The 18,125-nt window shown below is 41.9% G+C and overlaps 1 protein-coding gene across 1 annotated transcript; it reads right to left on the bottom strand.

Annotated features, from left to right (window-relative positions):
• LOC117397182 (condensin-2 complex subunit D3-L-like) lies at positions 1-18,116 on the bottom strand. The gene is made up of 34 exons (XM_034912721.2): positions 17,395-18,116; positions 16,431-16,585; positions 15,720-15,882; positions 15,240-15,421; positions 14,618-14,785; positions 14,357-14,418; positions 12,971-13,058; positions 12,566-12,699; positions 12,172-12,244; positions 11,584-11,709; positions 10,737-10,989; positions 10,398-10,454; positions 10,117-10,209; positions 9,937-10,010; positions 9,090-9,224; positions 8,405-8,625; positions 7,744-7,935; positions 7,430-7,527; positions 6,928-7,037; positions 6,539-6,646; positions 6,315-6,429; positions 5,939-6,046; positions 5,252-5,490; positions 4,724-4,803; positions 4,226-4,363; positions 3,858-3,991; positions 3,392-3,591; positions 3,174-3,284; positions 2,641-2,820; positions 2,186-2,370; positions 1,594-1,730; positions 1,274-1,351; positions 514-613; positions 1-415 (listed from the first exon to the last, which is right to left on the bottom strand). Exons 1-34 carry the CDS (start codon positions 17,444-17,446, stop codon positions 316-318), a joined length of 4,449 nt encoding a protein of 1,482 aa, XP_034768612.2. The 5' UTR covers positions 17,447-18,116; the 3' UTR covers positions 1-315.
• Between the last annotated feature and the right edge of the window lie 9 nt (positions 18,117-18,125).

The following is an 18,125-nucleotide window of genomic DNA, read 5'->3' on the forward strand; positions in this document are numbered from 1 at the left end:
TGAACTTTTGTGTTTTATTATACTCAAGGGGATGTGATATTCAAAATACCTACAATATTAAAGCATACATAACAGAAACGTATCATCTTTATGGTTTTTTTGCACACATCTTTGTATTAGAGATTTATTAAACTGTATAGTATAAAAAGGCAATTATTATATTTAACAGCAGCTGGTGTATGATGGTTATAGTAAATTATAATTGAGCGTGATAAAATTAGAAACTGCATTTCAAAGCCAAAACTGTTCAAACTTGCATACACAGCCTCCAAAAATCAACTCCAAATGACCTGTATGAGCCCGTGGGCTGGCGTCCTAATTGGCTGGTTTCAATGGAGTTTTCCTTTGGTTTCCTCGTCTGGTCTGTCTCACAGAGACCGGAGACTCCACGTTCCACTGCCGGGGCGGAGGGGGTCTGAGAGAAAATGCAGAGGTCAAAACACATGGCTTTTGATTCCCATCCCTCCAGCGTGCCCCCCACTGCATAAGTCAAGTTACTGTAGAGGTACTTACGGCTTATCTGGCGACACCAGGCAAAGAACGTTTTGGTCTGTTTTTTCAGACATGCTGATGTAACTGACTCCAGCGTTAAAAGTCACATTTTCAATGGTCTCTGCAACATGATCACGACAAAGTGTTAGCAGTATAAACGGATAGCCACACTACTGACTATATCTCTCAATTACAAACTCGAAATATTTACATGCAGACACTTCTGTAGGGATTACCCAATTAAATTAAGGTCCTTCATGGATTAGGGCCAGCATATCCCCAAGTACTACTACGTATATTCCCATCTGTTCTTTTTTTCCAAAAAATCTAGAGCCAGAGCTTTTTGCTGTTGTGCTCCTCGTTTGTGGAACTCTATTCCGGTTGACATTATGCAGGTTGATGGATTATTTTAAGTCTAAAATTGAAAAGATATGTTTTTTTTTAATGTGCTTTGATATAACTGGTTGTAGGTTGGAGTGTATTGTACATACAAGCTCTCGTTTTATTTGTAACTTTGTACAGCGCTCTGGGATGTCATGAAGGGCACTATATAAAAACACATTTGTATTGTATTGTATTGATATTCTTAGGCTGTTATCGCGAGTACTATACATGCTCATGCACCTTCCTATCTATGACCAAGTACAAAAAACAAAAAATGTCTACTTGTTTCCATTAACAGACAGGTGCACAGACTTACAGTTCATTCCAGCATAAACACATGGAGCACATACCCACATGGCTAAAGAACGGCGATCACTCGTGAATGTGCATTACTTACTGTCCGGAGTACTGATAGCTCTTTCAATCATTGATGAATTGGAACTGGATAAACGAAGACCTCTGCCTCTTAAAGATGCTGGGAGGGGGAAATGAATAAACAAAGAAATAAATAAATAAATAAAACAGCCGCTATCTCCAGCAGAAATCTTAAAGACTATGCACTGCTTGCATAAATGTAGAAGAATTCACGTTATATTGCGTCTTAACGATATTGGGGTCACGTGATCTGAATCGTGGCCAATCCTTCGCAAGATGCAAGAAAAACAGCAATTCTTCCTGCACTGAAAATGATCCCAGTTATTGCCCTTCTCAGTGTACCTGGCTTGCTCGAGGGGCTGTTCTCTCCAGAGGGGGCAGGAGTTACACCACTGACACACCTGCTGCGCTGGTTTCTTAGGGTTTCGGCTACTTTCTTGGCGGAGTTCAGTATGGCGGCTGTACTGAGCGACATTTTCCTGTGAAAAAAAAAACAACATACCTTTAATGTTAACCTGCGTATACAAGATAAAAAAAAAGGTTTCATTTGTAACCTTCTGTTTACCACAATAGTACATCAGGTACATGCATCAGGCACATGCATCAGGCAGTGTTGCGTAATACACTGCTGTTACGGATTCTGACCTGTCCCCCGTCAGTGAGATGAGGTTAAAAGCTCAGACAAGCTCTTTTGCATTGTGGTATAGATGCTCGCTTGCGGTCGCCAGTTCGCGCCCAGCCTCTGCCCATTAGTCTGCTTCTCCTTCACCTGACCAGTCTACGCATGCAACACTTTGATCTTAACATCGCACTGGGGAGGTAACCAGCATTTCTGTGCTGCTGGAGATCTACATTTAAAATAATTAATACTTTGCGTAGCCTGTGTGATTGTGAACAGTTGAATAGTCTGTGAACCTCTCTGTAACTTGCTCACCTTGCCTGAGGCACCACTGGTCTGGGTGAGGTGAACACAGCTGCAGAGGGGGTATGAGGCTGCAGGGGTGTGCCTGCTGAACCAGCAGCAGTTCCATGAGGTGAAGCAGCGGCAGCTCCTGGAGTCTGGGCTCGAACCCCACCGGAGACTGACACTGCAGCAGCTGGAGATCCGCGAGGAGACGGCTTCAAAACAAGAGATAGAGGATTCAGTAGCATTACAGTATTCTTTGTTACAGCCTAAACAAGCCTCAGAAGATCTACCCTACTGCCCAAGTTATAAGGTACAGTCGGGCTTTATGGAACTAAGTCAAGTAGACAAATGTTTCGGCTAGTGTCTTCTTCAGTGTACAGTACAGTTTTTTTTTTTTATAGTTTTAATTTATTTTTCAATTTATGGATGAAACGTACAATGAAAAGCTATTTTTTGGTTTTGTTCATTCCTGGTAGACCTACCCTTGGTGTTCCAGGTGCAGCTGCCATGTCAGGTTGTATTGTTGAGCTCATGTTCTCAGATTCTCTCTCCTTCTCCAGCTGCTCTTCATATTTCTTCATGTCGTATTCCAGCTCAGCTGCCAACTGCTTGTCCACAGCGAAGAAATCGTTGATCTCGTTTCGGTAATCTTGCATCATTTCCTAGAGCAGCAAAACAAGCAAACATCATCATCATCATCATCAACGGTTCAGAAGGTGTGAAAGGAGATCCATGACATTTGAATTCTCAAAGAGAGTTGCATGCACTGCAGTGTTGCACAGCAGACATTTGCAAAACCATGAATTGTAACAAAATTAACATTCATATGAATCTGCCTTGCCTCTACTAAACGTGGTGCAATAATATCCTGCTTAGTCAAGTTTGCAGTACTGCACAGGCCCACTGCATGGCAGTAATGTTGCGTTTTAAATTTTTGAAACTTGTCCACTCTCATCTGAGAACGCATAGACACAACGGGCTGCTTAATATTACCCTGGAGTCAGTGATTTCTTACCCGCAGGTAGCTCATAAGTTCCCTCAGGGCTGGAATACGCATTTGTTCCAGCATACTTTTCAGCGAAGTGATAATAGGGATGACGTTCTCAATGAAAATCTTCTTTTGGACCTGCGATTACAAAACAAACAAGAAAAATTAAAAGGTAAGTTCAAGCCTGTTCATGCAATAATAAAACAATAATAAAACAAAACCGTGACGCTGTTCCAGACCCCGACCTGTGAAATGAGTTTCTTCTGGGCCACTTGCATGACTGCGGTCGCCATGGCGATCTCGTCATCGTCCGGCTGCACCTCCTCGCCAGGCTTGCTTCTCATGGTCGACAGTTTGATCTCCTTCGAGCTCAGGACCTCAAACGTGTCCGACAACAAATCGCTGGCTTCCTTATCCAGAGGGACGATGCCGTCAACAAAACTAGCTGGAGAAAACAGAAGGAAAAATTTTAAAAAAGTTAAATAAAACAGACTGCTGGATTTCACTGATTTCAGATGCATGCTACAACTTTCTCCTACGTCAGCCCCGAGTAGCAAACCAGTCCCCCAATATTTTATGCAGGTGTTTTACACATCTTCAAATCGATCCAGCTTTCATAGAAACAAACATGCAAACACATTGCAAACTTGCACGTATCCATGTGCTCTTAGCAGAGGCTTCACATGAGCTTTGAAGCATGACCGCACATACCAAGAACATTCTGGCTGATCTTTGTGGTGATGCTGAATCTCTGCTCGTCTGTGAAATGGTCAAGCAGGAACTTATAGATCTTCATCCGCTTCTCTTTGTTTTTAGATCCTTTCAAGGAAAACAGATTCTTCTCTCTGTTGGGAAGTTTAATATTAAATATTGACACTTCAAAGGCAATAATGTGAACTTTCTGAAAATACAACCCGACTATAAACAAACAGTCTTATACAGAAATAATTCAACAACTAAAGAACGAGCAGACTCAGAACTGGGACCAATGAACTGGTCTGTAGGGTTCAGTACGTTTTTACAGGTCTGCAAAAATGAAAAAGTTGCATCATTGGTGAGAAACGCAGATAATGACTTACTGCTGGGTCTGTGGAAATTTGTTATACTTCTCGTGTTTTTCGTAGCCATTGAAATGGAAAATGCACTCGATGAAATGCTGTGAGAACATAACAGGGTTCCTCTTCAGCAACAGATGAACTAAACAGAACTCGCTCAACCTACAACACAACAGAAAACACAACTTTCACAGCGTGCAGCGGAAACGTCTTCTTCAGCACACAAGTAAACCAATATTAGTGACACACATTTAATATCAATATTCATTTAAATAAAGCGTTGTCGATTTCGTTGTGTGTATATGTGGGCACACTTGTGTGTATTTTTAGTTGCTAACCTGGGGTTATACTGGGGTTAAAACGGACAGTAATTTTGATGTGTAGTGTTGTACTAATGTGGAAGTTGAAAAATAAGCCATCATCACCTTGTCACATTTTCCATCAACAACTGTACAAGAGCAGCTCTCTAGAGATGTGTGCAGCACAATGACTCACTTTTGAAAAGGGACTGGATACAAATACCTGGCAATGCTGGGGTCTGGGTCAACTAGCACACTGACAAATCTGAAGAACAGAGACTCCTTCCACTTCACAAACTCCTCCTGGAAAAGAAAAGAAATAAGAAAAGAAACTATTTACCAGCAAATCCCCCAAAATAAAGAAAGAAATACAAATCTGTGGATCTCCTTCCAACAAAGATCACTTTTCGATTTTTCCATTCCGTGAAGTCCCTCACAATTTGTTTTCAAGATTACCTGTTAGAAATGCACCTTAAAAGGAACATAGTTTTAAAACGATTGCTACTCTCATCAGCACTGTCTGTGCATAACCCTTCTCATCGGAGAACCCTTATCCTTTCTGTTTCATCCCAGCTAGGAGCTGCACACTCCACCTCTCACAGAACACAAACAATAAATGACAACTTGCAGAAACCAAAAATGAACAAAAGCTACACTAGTCTAGTTTGCATTCAGGCAAATTGCAAGCCAGCTATCGGCCGGGCAGGAATTCAGACAGCGCTATGAAGAGTGGAGAGGTGAACTCAGGCACCTGGAGCAAGTTGGTCAGCATGATGAGGGTCTGCTTGCGGATGGAGGGCTCCCGGTCCTTCAAGCTCATGGCAATGTTGGGGATGTATCTGTCCACCATGGTGGTGTAGCGCACACACAGATCACACATAACAATGATCACGTTGTTGCGAATGGAAACGTCCTCGCACAACTCCAGCTCCCGGGCCAGAGCTGGGATGCACTTTTTAGCCAGGTCCTCGTTCTGCAAACACAGTTTTCCTAGAAATCGACAGTACAGTAGGTGCGTTAATATTCTAGGCTATTGATGCCAAGGTAGCTAAACTAATGTATTAGATTTCAATAGAAATAAGTGAGTACTGTTACCATGGCATCAAAAGCCTAGAAGTACATCCACCGTTTGTTTTTAAACACACTTTCCATTGACAAACGCATGTTAAAAACACCAAAACGGTGGGAAGTAGGCTCTTTTGAGCAAGAATGCACACACACACTTCAATTCTGATTACACGTTTATCTGTTGTCAGAGATATGCTTGAAAATAGATGCCAGCCTTACTGCATCAGGTGTACAGTGCAAGGATCATTTATTTAATATTCAATATTTATTCAAAAGTATTTTGTTTCAGTGATGTAAAAAGCAGTACAAAAGTAACAATCCACTGTTGGAGGAACGTCTCTCATCGGTTGGGGTCTCGGCAGTACCTTACCTAGGGTGATGAAAGCATGAGCCCTGACCACAGTGGGCATGGCCGAGGCCTTGAACTGAGAAAGGGGTTGCGAGGCTAGGAGATCCTCACTGTCTCTGTCTCCAGCAGCTAAATAAAATAAACCACAAGTTGAGTCAATGGCATGAATTACAAATCAGGGGCGTCCAATCACGATCCTGGAGGGCCATTCCGCTCTTTAACAGGTACAATGAGGTAATGAACTACTTCCGGGTCTGGACGGATTACAACAGGGTTGGAACAAAGACCAGGACTGGAAATGCCAACTCTGGCCACCTCTGGGTAACATGATAGGTTTGCAATCCGTAGCAGACCGTGCTCTCTATATGAAAGGGAATAAGGTCTCATGTTTACTCACATGGTTCCAGATTAACATTAGAAGCCAGGATAGACTGGATCAGGAGGAAGATTCGTTTCTCCACTTTGGAAGGACACAGGAGAGCAGCCTCTCCAAGAGTGAAAATATACTTCACCTGGCAAAGAGATTCAAACCGAAAACTGTCACAAAACCTTTGCTGAAACAAAAAGTACCGTACCTGCACTGCATCCCTGTCCCCACAGGCGTTATAACAATGTACTCACCACCAGGTCTTCATCTATACACGCAGCTCCATCCTCATTGAGGACAATGTTAGAGAGATAGGAGTCACAGAGAGAGACCAGCTGTCCGCAGTGCAGATTCAAGAAGCTCTGCACAGAAAGATAGAATCTTACTGCAGTCTCGTGCACACCATGCTTGGGAAATTAACCTAAATTTCAATGTCATCTTGTTCAGTAAAATACGGATTTACTTCCTCCCAAGGAGGCTACTTCAGGGATATCCCAGAATGGTACACAATGGACATCTCCTAATACACAGAAGCCTCAAGTCTTTCCAACAGTAATAATAATAATGCACTCCATTTTGATGGAATGGCCCTTCTCCACTGTGCACACGTTCTGTAGCAGCGTTCTGATGGAGTGATACCTACCAGCGTCTCCTCTAGAGACTCGCTCTGGCCCAGTTTATGCAGCGCAGCAACAGCAGCGCTCACCACGACCAGGGGGGAATGGAAGGCCTTCAGCCACTTCATGATGTCACCTGACGGAACACAACAACAAAGGAATTCCGTATGACGGGTTGTGCTCGGGCAGCCAGTCACAGGTGAGTGTACAATGGGAAACTGTACTTCAGCATACATTAATGTACTGGACTAATGCAATGAAATGAACACATTCTTCAAAGTGTGCAATTACATGTTTAGATTATTAAAAGGGGGCCCACTGCCTTCAACAGTAAATTCACAACTAGCCTGGTGACATTGTCTAAAACGGCGCTCCCCATTTTATTAACCAAAGGCGCTACGTAACACACTAAGATCATCTGTTCAATATTGAAATCAAAAAGAATGCCGATGGTAACGTCAAGATGTTCGTGCCAGGTGTTCTAAAAGGTCAAATCGTTTGGTTGTTTTTGTATTTTATGATACATACCGACCAGTCGTCTCTTAGTGCCCTCATTGAGGTGTTTCGCAACGTGTCCGATCACACACAGCACATGGCAAGTTGTGTTGGAGCTAGTGTTTTGTTCCCTGCAACAATAATTCAACATGAAACAACACATTAAAAAAAGCTGAAATCCCGCCCCAAAATGAGCTTAGTTAATTCCTGTGCCATCCAAGTATTTTCCCCACCCCTGTAAAGATGATAAAAGGGGCTTCAAACGGCTTGATTGCGTTTATTTTGTCCTAAGATTTTCATTTCCGTGAGCAGGTTTTTTTTTTAAATAGGAAGAGGAGCACTCTGACCTGCTGATGTTATCCCAGGCCTCGATAATCTTGCTGTAATTGAGTTTGGGGGACGATCCCGCCACCTTAGCCAGCAGCATCCAGGCTGCAGCAGAGTTCTCCGTCTCGGTGTGCGAGATCAGGTTGTTGATGAAAGAGGAAGAGAATTTATCTTGTTTAGACCAGATGTGGAAGGCTTTGGTTAGGTAACGACTGGGGAAAGAAGAGAGAGGGATCAAGAATTTAAAAAAAAAACAATACATGTTACCTACTGTCGAAGTGTGGTCCAAAAGGAGAGGACACAAGACAGTACGAGTGAAGGGCAGTCTGTTCTTTCACTTGCTTTATTAACCTGCTACACACAGGAAGGAAGCTGACTTTTCAACATGCAACATCAACATTGGCCACTAGATGTCCAGTACTCTACAATCCCTTTCTTTAATTTTTTTATTTTTTGCCCCCCATTATCTTGGGATATTAAAAAAAAATGAGGTTCTTAACCGACTCAAACCCAATTATGAAAATAGGCCAACCCAAGAGGGAGTGTCAAAGAAATAAAAAGACATTTCAAAACAATAGTAGGCTGTTAAAGTAACTAGCGAGAATTTTATAAAAAGTGTTTAAGACTTCGTGTTACTCCCCCACCGCCACACACAACTAGCACTGCTCACGAGACACTAACCAGAGTTCTTGGCTCTCGCCCCCTAGGTGGGCCAGAAGGTCCCAGGCCAGTTTCTGGTGGCTGTCATCATTGCTGTACTTGTCATAGTGTTTGATGTGGTGAAGGATCGTCTGATCCAAACAGACCAGTGCCTTCTCCTGAAGCGAGTTTTCAGTGTCGAGGACGACAGGAACCACTCCGGTCAGCCACGACTCCTGCACCAATCTGTTACCCGGCTGAGCCTGACAGGGCAAACCCAGGCATTACACAGAAAAGAAGTCCTACTAACCGCTGCCTGGGTGCAAAGATAACATACTTTTTTTTTTTTTTTTTTTTTTAAATAGATCTTCCCATTAAAATAAAGTTTCAGTTTTTCCTTCTTTTATGATGCGGTTCTAAATAATAGTGAGGTCTTGTTGCAAACATCAGCAGCAAAACTGGGTTACGATGCAGTTTATGACTGCTAGAGGTAGGACGTACAGTAGATCTTGTACAGCTTGAGGGTTAAGACATCAACAAATACAGGAGACAGTCATTTTGCAATAATGAGGTAGTAGAAATTCATTCGTGAATTTGGTGGAAACCAGAAAGGATGCATCCCACACCACACGTGGATCAAACTGCTATGCAATGAGAGTATAACCCTGAACAGCACACCTAGAAAGGGGCGTTGTTTAGCTGGGCTGTGGGTGTGAAAGCAGCTCACCATAAGCAGCTCCGTGAGGGATTGCAGAGCCTGTTTCCTGACCGAGACGGCGGGGTCTCTGCAGCGCTCCTGGACAGTGGAGAGGTCCTCCGGGGTGCAGGGGATCACCCTGTATTTCAGGAGACTCGTGAACACCTGCAGACCGAAAATACACAGAAGTCTGGACTGGCAAATTTTCTAGATTTAATTACCAGTGATGTTTCATTTCTAAATTAGGAGGTGGATTACACAAGAATATGTTTCAGTTCATCATCAGTGTTTTTTTTTTTTTTTTTTTCTTTTTAAATCTTTTTTTTTCCCCCCATAAAAGAACAGCGGTAGACCTAGGATGTATTTAACAATCTCGATGGCAGCGCAATTTAGATCACAGAAATTCTGTAAGATCTATAAAATAAGCCCCATTGGGGTCACAGTGGCTCTGGTAAAAACGACATTCAGATTGCGCATTTCAAATTGGACAGACTTTTTTTTTTTTTTTTTTTTTTTTTTTTTAATATAAATTATTCCTTTTGGTTTACTTTGGTTTTCAGCCAGAATTCCCACGCACTATCAAAGATGTTGGTTTTCATAGGCCTGATATACAGAAGAGCCCCATTTGAATGCGAGAAATGTTAACAGATCTACATGCTGTTGTGTTCAGACCATTAAGAGGGTACACTGTGCTCCACAGTAAACAATTGGGAACATCTGCATTTACAAGTAGCTTGGTGTTAAACACCCACACAGACTGGTCTCTGTACAGGAGAAGAGCTGAAATGAATCCGATTCAATTAATTGCTGCACTTCAGAATACATTTCCGTGAAAGAATAGCCCTTACATAACAACAAAAACAGAAAAAGGGGTTACCTGCAGAGCCGATTTTCTCACGTTGGTCTTTTCATCACCTGCCCGCAGTCTAAGCATTGCAATAATCTCCTTTGCTGCAATTAAAATAGATACATACACTGTAAAAAGGCCACTTGAACCACTAACCTATCAATGCATGAGTATCTCAGTGCTGAAAATGAAAAAGGTATGAAGACTTGCCCTCAGAAACCGTGGCATCCGCCCTCTTCGTGACCTCGATTGTTTTAAAGACCCCCAGTGTTTTCTGCTGATTGTGCGTTGCAGAGGCACTAGCTGGATTTTGAATAACAAAAAAAAAAATACATATATTAATACAAAACAATAAAATGACATACCATACTGTTAATTTACAAACAACTGGTCATAAGTATAACAGACATACGTATGGATGACACAGGGGAACCCATACAGTGTTTTTCTAAAGGGTTGGAGAATTGAAGAAAGGAAAGTGTGCATTTTACCGTCCGAGTTGTCTGGTGATGTTGCGAGGCCCTCTTCGTCTACTGATCGTCCTGAAGCTGAAGACATTGTTTGAGAGCACATTTATTAATTTTATCAAAAGCATACAAAAAATAAACTGTACATAATTAAAATACGTAAAATGAACACTGAAAACAAATTCACTGTTAAATCTATAAATATATATACACCCACTGAAACCTTATTTTAAAGATATATTATTATATTATTAAGATCTAACAAAAATAACCTAAAATTCATGGACTGTAGTTCACTTCTGTATCATCGCTCTGTCGTCGAACTTCAGGCTGAATTAATTACCGTCCACAAACAGTACTTACTCCCTTGCAAAAGCTCCTGAAACGCTCCGACAGCGGTGGCAGTCTGCAGCTCGAGGCACTGAGCAAGGGAGGACAGGGCTCTGCTGCGCACAGTGGGAGCCTTGTCAGAGCAGCGTCCAAACACCATGACCTGGATCAGGAACCTGTGCTGCAGGAACTGCACCTGCTCCGGGGGCACGGCCTCGTCCGCCTGGCGCTCAGTCTGCTCCAGCAGAGCCATCGCCACGTCCAGTGCAAACACACGGTACGGGATCTGCGCAAGACAACACAGGCAGCAGGGACGGGTTAAAACACCTTTAAAACAACACTTTGCAACCAATCCAAAAAGACACTGTCGAGCGCTGTTGCTTTGTAGGAGGTGCTAACGCATGAATGTGGATGAGATTGTGTACAATATTTACATTATGATCGCTATATATATGAAATGCATAGTAATGCATGATTCTAAAAGTTTAATGCTTAGAAAATGATTAAATGTTTAAAATCTAAACTGCTGACATACCTCAAAAGCAAGCTGCAATAAACAACAGAATAAAAAAATAAAAAAAAACTCCTACTGCATTGCAACTAAAGTCATATGGCCCTCCTGGTTATTTAATTGGTACTCAAATCAAAAGCACTTATTTCAGATGCGATTGTGAAAGTTGTGTTTCTTATCTCTCGGTGCAGAGATCCCAGGCTGTAAGCAAAGCATTGTCCAGTAGGTACCCCTCCCCCCTCCCTTCTGGGATGCATATTCTCATAGTGTTTAACTGAGCAGCTGAACGATATGAACTGCTCTTGAAACTCGATGCTCATGCTGCCGGATATGCAGTAGAATAAAGAAATGCAGTTGTGCGAGGGTCACCTTGGTGTGGCGGGAGTAATTGTACAGCCACTTGATGAAGGCAGCATATTCTACACAAGGCAGCTTGGACAGCAGCTTCACCAGGGCCTGGGCTCCATACGTGCGGTAATCCGCCTTGTCTGTTACCTGCAATTACAGTGCGACATGTAGGGCAGGCTTACACTCATTACTCTGTGCTTCCTGCATGTTACATTCTGTATTGCAATTTTTTTTTTTTTTTATCACGGATTTGTGTATTTCTCTGTCTGTATCTCACATGCCTTGGGTCATTAGTCAACTGGGGCACTGTATCCAATCACTGCCATGCACTGTACAATCTTCCTTCTGAAAACACCTGAAAACAGTTTTGTTGCACATAGGGCTAGATGTTAATTAGCAAGACTGTTAGAAAGTAAAGGGGGGGTTGCATGCTACACTACAGCACTAGATCGGCATTCCTTGATTGACTCGGACAAAAGTAACTTCAGATTTAAGTAACACCGAGGCAGAGCTACCGGCAGTTACATACCAATGTTGCAACACAAATTGGGTTCAGCTATTTCCAGGGTAATGCAGTAAACACAATGGATATTCTGTTTGTTACTGTACCTTCGCACAGATGTGTTGAAGCAGAATACGAAACACAGGCAGTACTGTTTCTTTCAGCTCATCCACTATATGACTAAGTAAAAAAACACACAAATAAAAGTTATTTCATAACTTACTACGTACAGATTTGTTCTACTGTGTTCTGTGCAGAAACAGTGCAAAATGTGTTGTATCAGTTATTGCCATGGTTACCTGTATTGTATTGGTCTGAAGCGTTCACGTAATGAAACACTAATTTTGAAAACACATTTTACATGGGTGTCCTAGGTCACAAAATCATTATCTATACAACTTCAGTCTGATGAAGGACGGCTTGACTAGGAATAGTTTAGAAGATGGGTTTGTTGAGCCCTGTGCTTTTTACTTGATGGTGCAGACGTGCTGCGTTTCTTACCTCACAAATCTGATGGCCTGCTCTCTAGTGCTGACCACATGCTGAGTGGCAGACAGCAGAACAGGATTCGAACCTTCCCCCGTGCTCATCATTAGAATGACGTACAAAATCCGATGGAAAACCCGACGAACCGTCTGAAAAGATTTATTTTCAGTTTAAGTTTTCATTAAGGTGCACTCTCTCTCTTTTTATAGTACTTTACTCGCATTACAGTCGCAGCACTGTTTTCATAAAGCATGTCTGTAAATACGCTGCGGAAGTGCCGCGCTAATTATTTATGAATATATTTTCCGTGCCTCTTAATTGTGAAACACAAAAGGGGGATAAGACTTCGCAATCCGTGGAAATCAGATGCCAATTAAAATGCTCAGCAGCCGAAAGGTTACTGCCCATTTCATTTTATACCTGATCTCCTTCCCCGTGCATCGGAGAACACAGCAGCCGGAGTCCATGATAGGCCAGTTCAGGGAGGCTTTTCATTCTGGTAATATCCCTGCAAGAAATCAGATTCAGTATACTAGTAATAATATTCCACAAACAACTGGAGTTACCTGTACAATATCAAAAGAATAGCTCACTTCTATGACAGAAATGCATTTAGATTAGAACACTGCATCACTTTGTATGCCTTGAGTATATACAGTACAATTGTTACAAGATATCACATTATTTTTACATACAATTCCCCATTTATACAGTTGGGTTTTTACTGGAGCAATCTAGGTAAAGTACCTTGCTCAAGGGTACAGCAGCAGAGTCCCCCTCCTGGGATTGAACCCACGACCCTCCGGTCAAGAGTCCAGAGCCCTAACCACTACTCCACACTGCTGCCCACTGAAGAAGACGCTGGATACAAGACTACATCTCTATTTTATTACTCGTTTATTTAGCAGACGCCTTTATCCAAGGCGACTTACAGAGACTAGGGTGTGTGAACTATGCATCAGCTGCAGAGTCACTTACAATTACGTCTCACCCGAAAGACGGAGCACAAGGAGGTTAAGTGACTTGCTCAGGGTCACACAATGAGTCAGTGGCTGAGGTGGGATTTGAACCGGGGATCTCTTGGTTACAAGCCCTTTTCTTTAACCACTGGACCACACAGCCTCCTATGAAGTCCACATTTAGACAACTGAATGGTCTGTTGAATTATCGTTATAATATAAACAGGTTCGACTGTATGCCTTAATGTTTTAAAATAGATAATAATGGTAGTGTGTGATATGATCATTTCATGCCCGCCCAAGGGGTGGGATGCTACACAAACACTGATGGCGAAGCCTCAAGGGGTTTATGTAAGCGTCACACCCTGAGGGTGGACATTAAATTCTCATTCATCACACACTACTCCATGAAGTATTTTTTATAATCTCTAGTGAGCAATTTTTGTTTCCTGGCTGAGAAGCGATCGAGAGAAGACAGCAATTATGTGAGGTACGGTTAGAATTCCTTTCAGTCTGACAGCATGCACTGGGGTCGCGCTCTGTTACTGGTGTTAATGAGCGCGCGTTTCCAGTAATAACCAGCTGGTTATTATGGAATATATCAACTGGATGAGCCCATTGAAAAAACAGCTCACCAGTTATTTCAATTTCAGTTTTAAAAATATTTGTAGTACTTGAATAACTTTTTAATTTTTTTAACATGCTGAATACTCCAATCAAATAAAATGTTGACTTGTGTGACCTTTAAAAGAAATCCCAAATCAAACACATACACAGTGGATTCTCTAGAGGGAGCGCCAGCATAGAATAATAACAAACCAACAGAGGGACCAACAGGAAAACTTACGCCGCGCCAGTAAAATCTACAAGTCCAACGACAGGCTCAAAGTTCGTAAGCTCAATCAAGATCTAAAAAGAAAAAGAAAAAAGAATGATAGTGTCCAACAATTTTAAACTTCCTACAATTACTGAATGGCAATGTCAGCTGAAATAAAAAAAAAAAAAGCCCTTTTGCTGGAAATCTGGACGGAAAGTTACGCTTTGTAATTGAACATTTTCTTGGTGACGTTTTCAGAGCTGGTCGCCATCTGACCGGCTGTGTTGTTACCTGCAGGCAATGCTGGACACTCTGGGGCTTATCCTTGAGAGGGAATCTAGGCAGGAGCCTCAGGAGGTTTTTGAGCAGGGAGAAGATACCCTCTCGAACCTGGAGCAAATCCTGTCCAGAAAAATAGACCTCCTCCTCCTCGTCGCCGTCGTCAAACTCCTCATCAATCTACAAATGGGAGGAGGAGAGAACAAAACTGAAACAGACAGTAGTTTATTTCATTTATGAACTGCATTTTCTTTATTATTTTCCCCTGATGCTTATGCAACAACAACAGTCACATGTGAAGTGTTTTACACAGCAGTGCCCTGCAGTACAAGTCTTGGCTTTGTGTGCTGAAGAGAGCTGGTTGGATTTGATGATGTGTTTTCTTACTCCTTATTTATGGTGTTTTATGCCGTTTGCTGTGGTGTTGTGAGCCTCTTGCCGGGTCGTCTTTGTAAATGAGAATTTGTTCTCAATATTGACTTATCTAGATCAATAAAGGTTTTGATTGATTGATTTGCAAACACCACAAACAAGTAAGTATTCAACCCATATAGAATAACAATTATAATAGACAGCATTGTAAAAATAAGCACAGACAAGGGCAATTGAAGGAAGAAATGCAGCATTAAGTGACCTCCGACTCATCCCTTCTGGCCGGTCTGCCCCTCTTCCTGCCTTTAGGGTCGCTCTGGGAGCTCTTGACCGCATCCTTCTTGCGTTTTCTCCCGGACTCGGACTCCTGTGGCCAGCTCTTCTTCAGGGTGTCCAGGCACTTGTCAAACAGCACCGGGTGAAAAATCCTGTTGGCTACACTACCTGCACCATGAAACGAAACAGAAATGACTGTAATAAATAAAACAAAACATTTGAACATACAGACTCGACATGTAAATGCACACTGGACATTCTCAAGTTTTAAAGACTGGAAAGAGTCAGAGAAACCTCCATGTAGTTTTAGGATTAATATTTAAATATAGTTCATTTCACAGTAAGTACTACTAAAACACAATATGAAATAGGATGCAACAGGTTAGGATTACAACAAGTGATATCTACAGTGGCATATTAGTAGTGCAATAGTGCATGGGTAGTGCAAATGTGTACAGGTTCTTGCCTGGGATTTCAAGAAGAAGGAAATAGAGTCCAGCGGCGTGCAGGGCGTATTCCCGCTGTGCCACGCTGGCCGCCTTGTTCTGGACCAGCTGTACAAAGTGATATAACAGAGCTACCAGGGCGCTGGGGGAAACATCGCTCTCCGAAAACCGGCTCCAGACACTCTGCAGACAAAACAAAACACAGTGGTTTGCTGCCATTCATTCGGAAGGAGCCTTTCCTTCTTCAGTGCCGTTTTACCCAGGTCATTTTAACAACAAACCGGAGCGCTGGGTCCAAGTCTGGCTCAAACCGACATGGCTTTATCTGACTACATGAGTAAAGGGCTCGCCCTTCGCCTTTGAAAGTTCAAGTGCAGTTGTGCTGTCAGGGGTTGACAACAGGGAAAACAATGTTTTTCAACATTGAACAGGTGACCTAGACAGAGAGCGGTGGAATCCTACATTTTCTATAATCTACCCAGATATAAAGAGGTCTTTAATGATAAGCATAGTTGACTACATTGCATACAGCTCAACAAAACACGGCAGCATGGACACTATCAATTGCCTCTGACAAAACTGTCTGAAATACCAGGCAGGGTAGTCTCTGTAATGGGCCAAAATATTACTAGTTTAATCAAACTGCTACACGTGTCCCTGCTTGCCCCCTCCAGGAAAGGTGACTCTGGGAGATAAGATGGGGGGGGGGGGGGGGGCATCATCAGTCTTACTTCAGTATTTCCATGCTCTTCTGTTGCAAAAGGAAGCAGGCATTTGTACACCTTCTTAAACGCCTCCAGTCCGTATTCAGTTATCTCGCCCTCGATGCGGTAATCCAACGGCTCTGTCTCAGTGAAGTCCAGCTCCCAGATAGTATCCACCCACACTGCAGGAGAAATCAGGGCAGGGAAACCAAACGAACGTGTGACGCGGTGGGGTTGCCAAGACAACAAAACACATCAGGCTCTAAATCGAAAGTTTAGAACCCCGCCCGATTGTATAACGGGCCCGTTCTGCAAAAGGCAGTTCTGTAGTTACACGTTATGACGTCATTATTGTACAGGATGCTTAAACGTTACATTTTCTGATGTCATATTTCAAAAAAAACAAACAAACAACAAAACACAACCCATTGAAATAATTAATATACACATGCATTTACAATTTAGTGTACATGTGTACAAACTATAAATAAATAAATAAATAAATAAATAAATAAATAAATAAATAGATAGATAATGAATGGCAGTTTTTTTTTTTTTTTGGTAATAAGCCCAACAGTTTGCTGGCAGCTAATAATTTAATATTAATATGGCATACAATTACATGAGCCACAACTACGACCTAATTTCTAACCTCACCCTTAACTGTTTAAAAGAAAATAGTTCTGAAACTATTTGTATAAAACTGCACTACAACATTACTAATAAATACATGTATCAATTTAAAATCTCAAGAAGCAACAACAAACGCTGTTAACACACGACTGGTTCTACTTAGCAAGAATGCAGCAGTTCTAGTATTTACGCTAAATGTTACAATGCAAAACAATTTCGGCAATTCAAAAGCAATGCTGTCCTTAGTTTATGGGCAATCTAACTGATGCATGCTTGCTTTCTTAAATTTTATTTCAGTATTACACAGGCACGCTGTTTTCTGACACTAACCACCTGCGTCAAATCAGTACAGACTCACCATTGGGGACACTCTTTATTTTCATTAATTCCAAAGTTCCCAGCAAATCCATTTTTACTGATTTCTGTCAACATTGAAATCCCCGCGCCAAAACAAAAACCTGACGCAGGAGCACGACTATATCCGGGTTCCCGGCTAGTAGTAATATCCTTGCTTCCTTGACACTAAAACTTCTCGTTTTTATTTCATACTGTTGTCGCTCAGTTTACTAGCTTTGCTACATACATTACGTTTATAAACTTTGTATTATTTTATCTGAAGGGGTTATGAAACTAGGCCATTTTGGCATGGGAACAGTTTTCTGGTAATAAACTGCATAGCTTGTTGAGCCAACATGGCGGATATATAGGGGTGCAGTTTCTTAAGTTGGTCAAACAAACAGGAAGTAAGGGGTGTGCGACTTGGGTTAAAATGGTATATATTAATCATATACGTTTTTTTTGTTTAAAATTCAATATAATTTTGCTGGTTTTAGCGGCAAACACGACATCAGTAACTCTCTGGGGCACAATGTTATTAGATGTCGCATTACTAGGTCGAACAAACTTGCCAGTGACACCAAAAAAAAGTGAAACAGAGTGAATAAAATATAAACAGTACAGCTGGCTGATTTAAACGGTGCACGAATATTGTTAAGCCCATTAAAAAGGCATATCAGAAATAATAATAATAACAATATTTAAAGTGTTGCCACCGAAGACCCCATGTCTGTTGTAAGGACGACGCCTCCC

The sequence above is a fragment of the Acipenser ruthenus genome, chromosome 39 (assembly GCF_902713425.1).
Source record: "Acipenser ruthenus chromosome 39, fAciRut3.2 maternal haplotype, whole genome shotgun sequence".
In the NCBI taxonomy this organism is placed as follows: Eukaryota; Metazoa; Chordata; class Actinopteri; order Acipenseriformes; family Acipenseridae; genus Acipenser; species Acipenser ruthenus.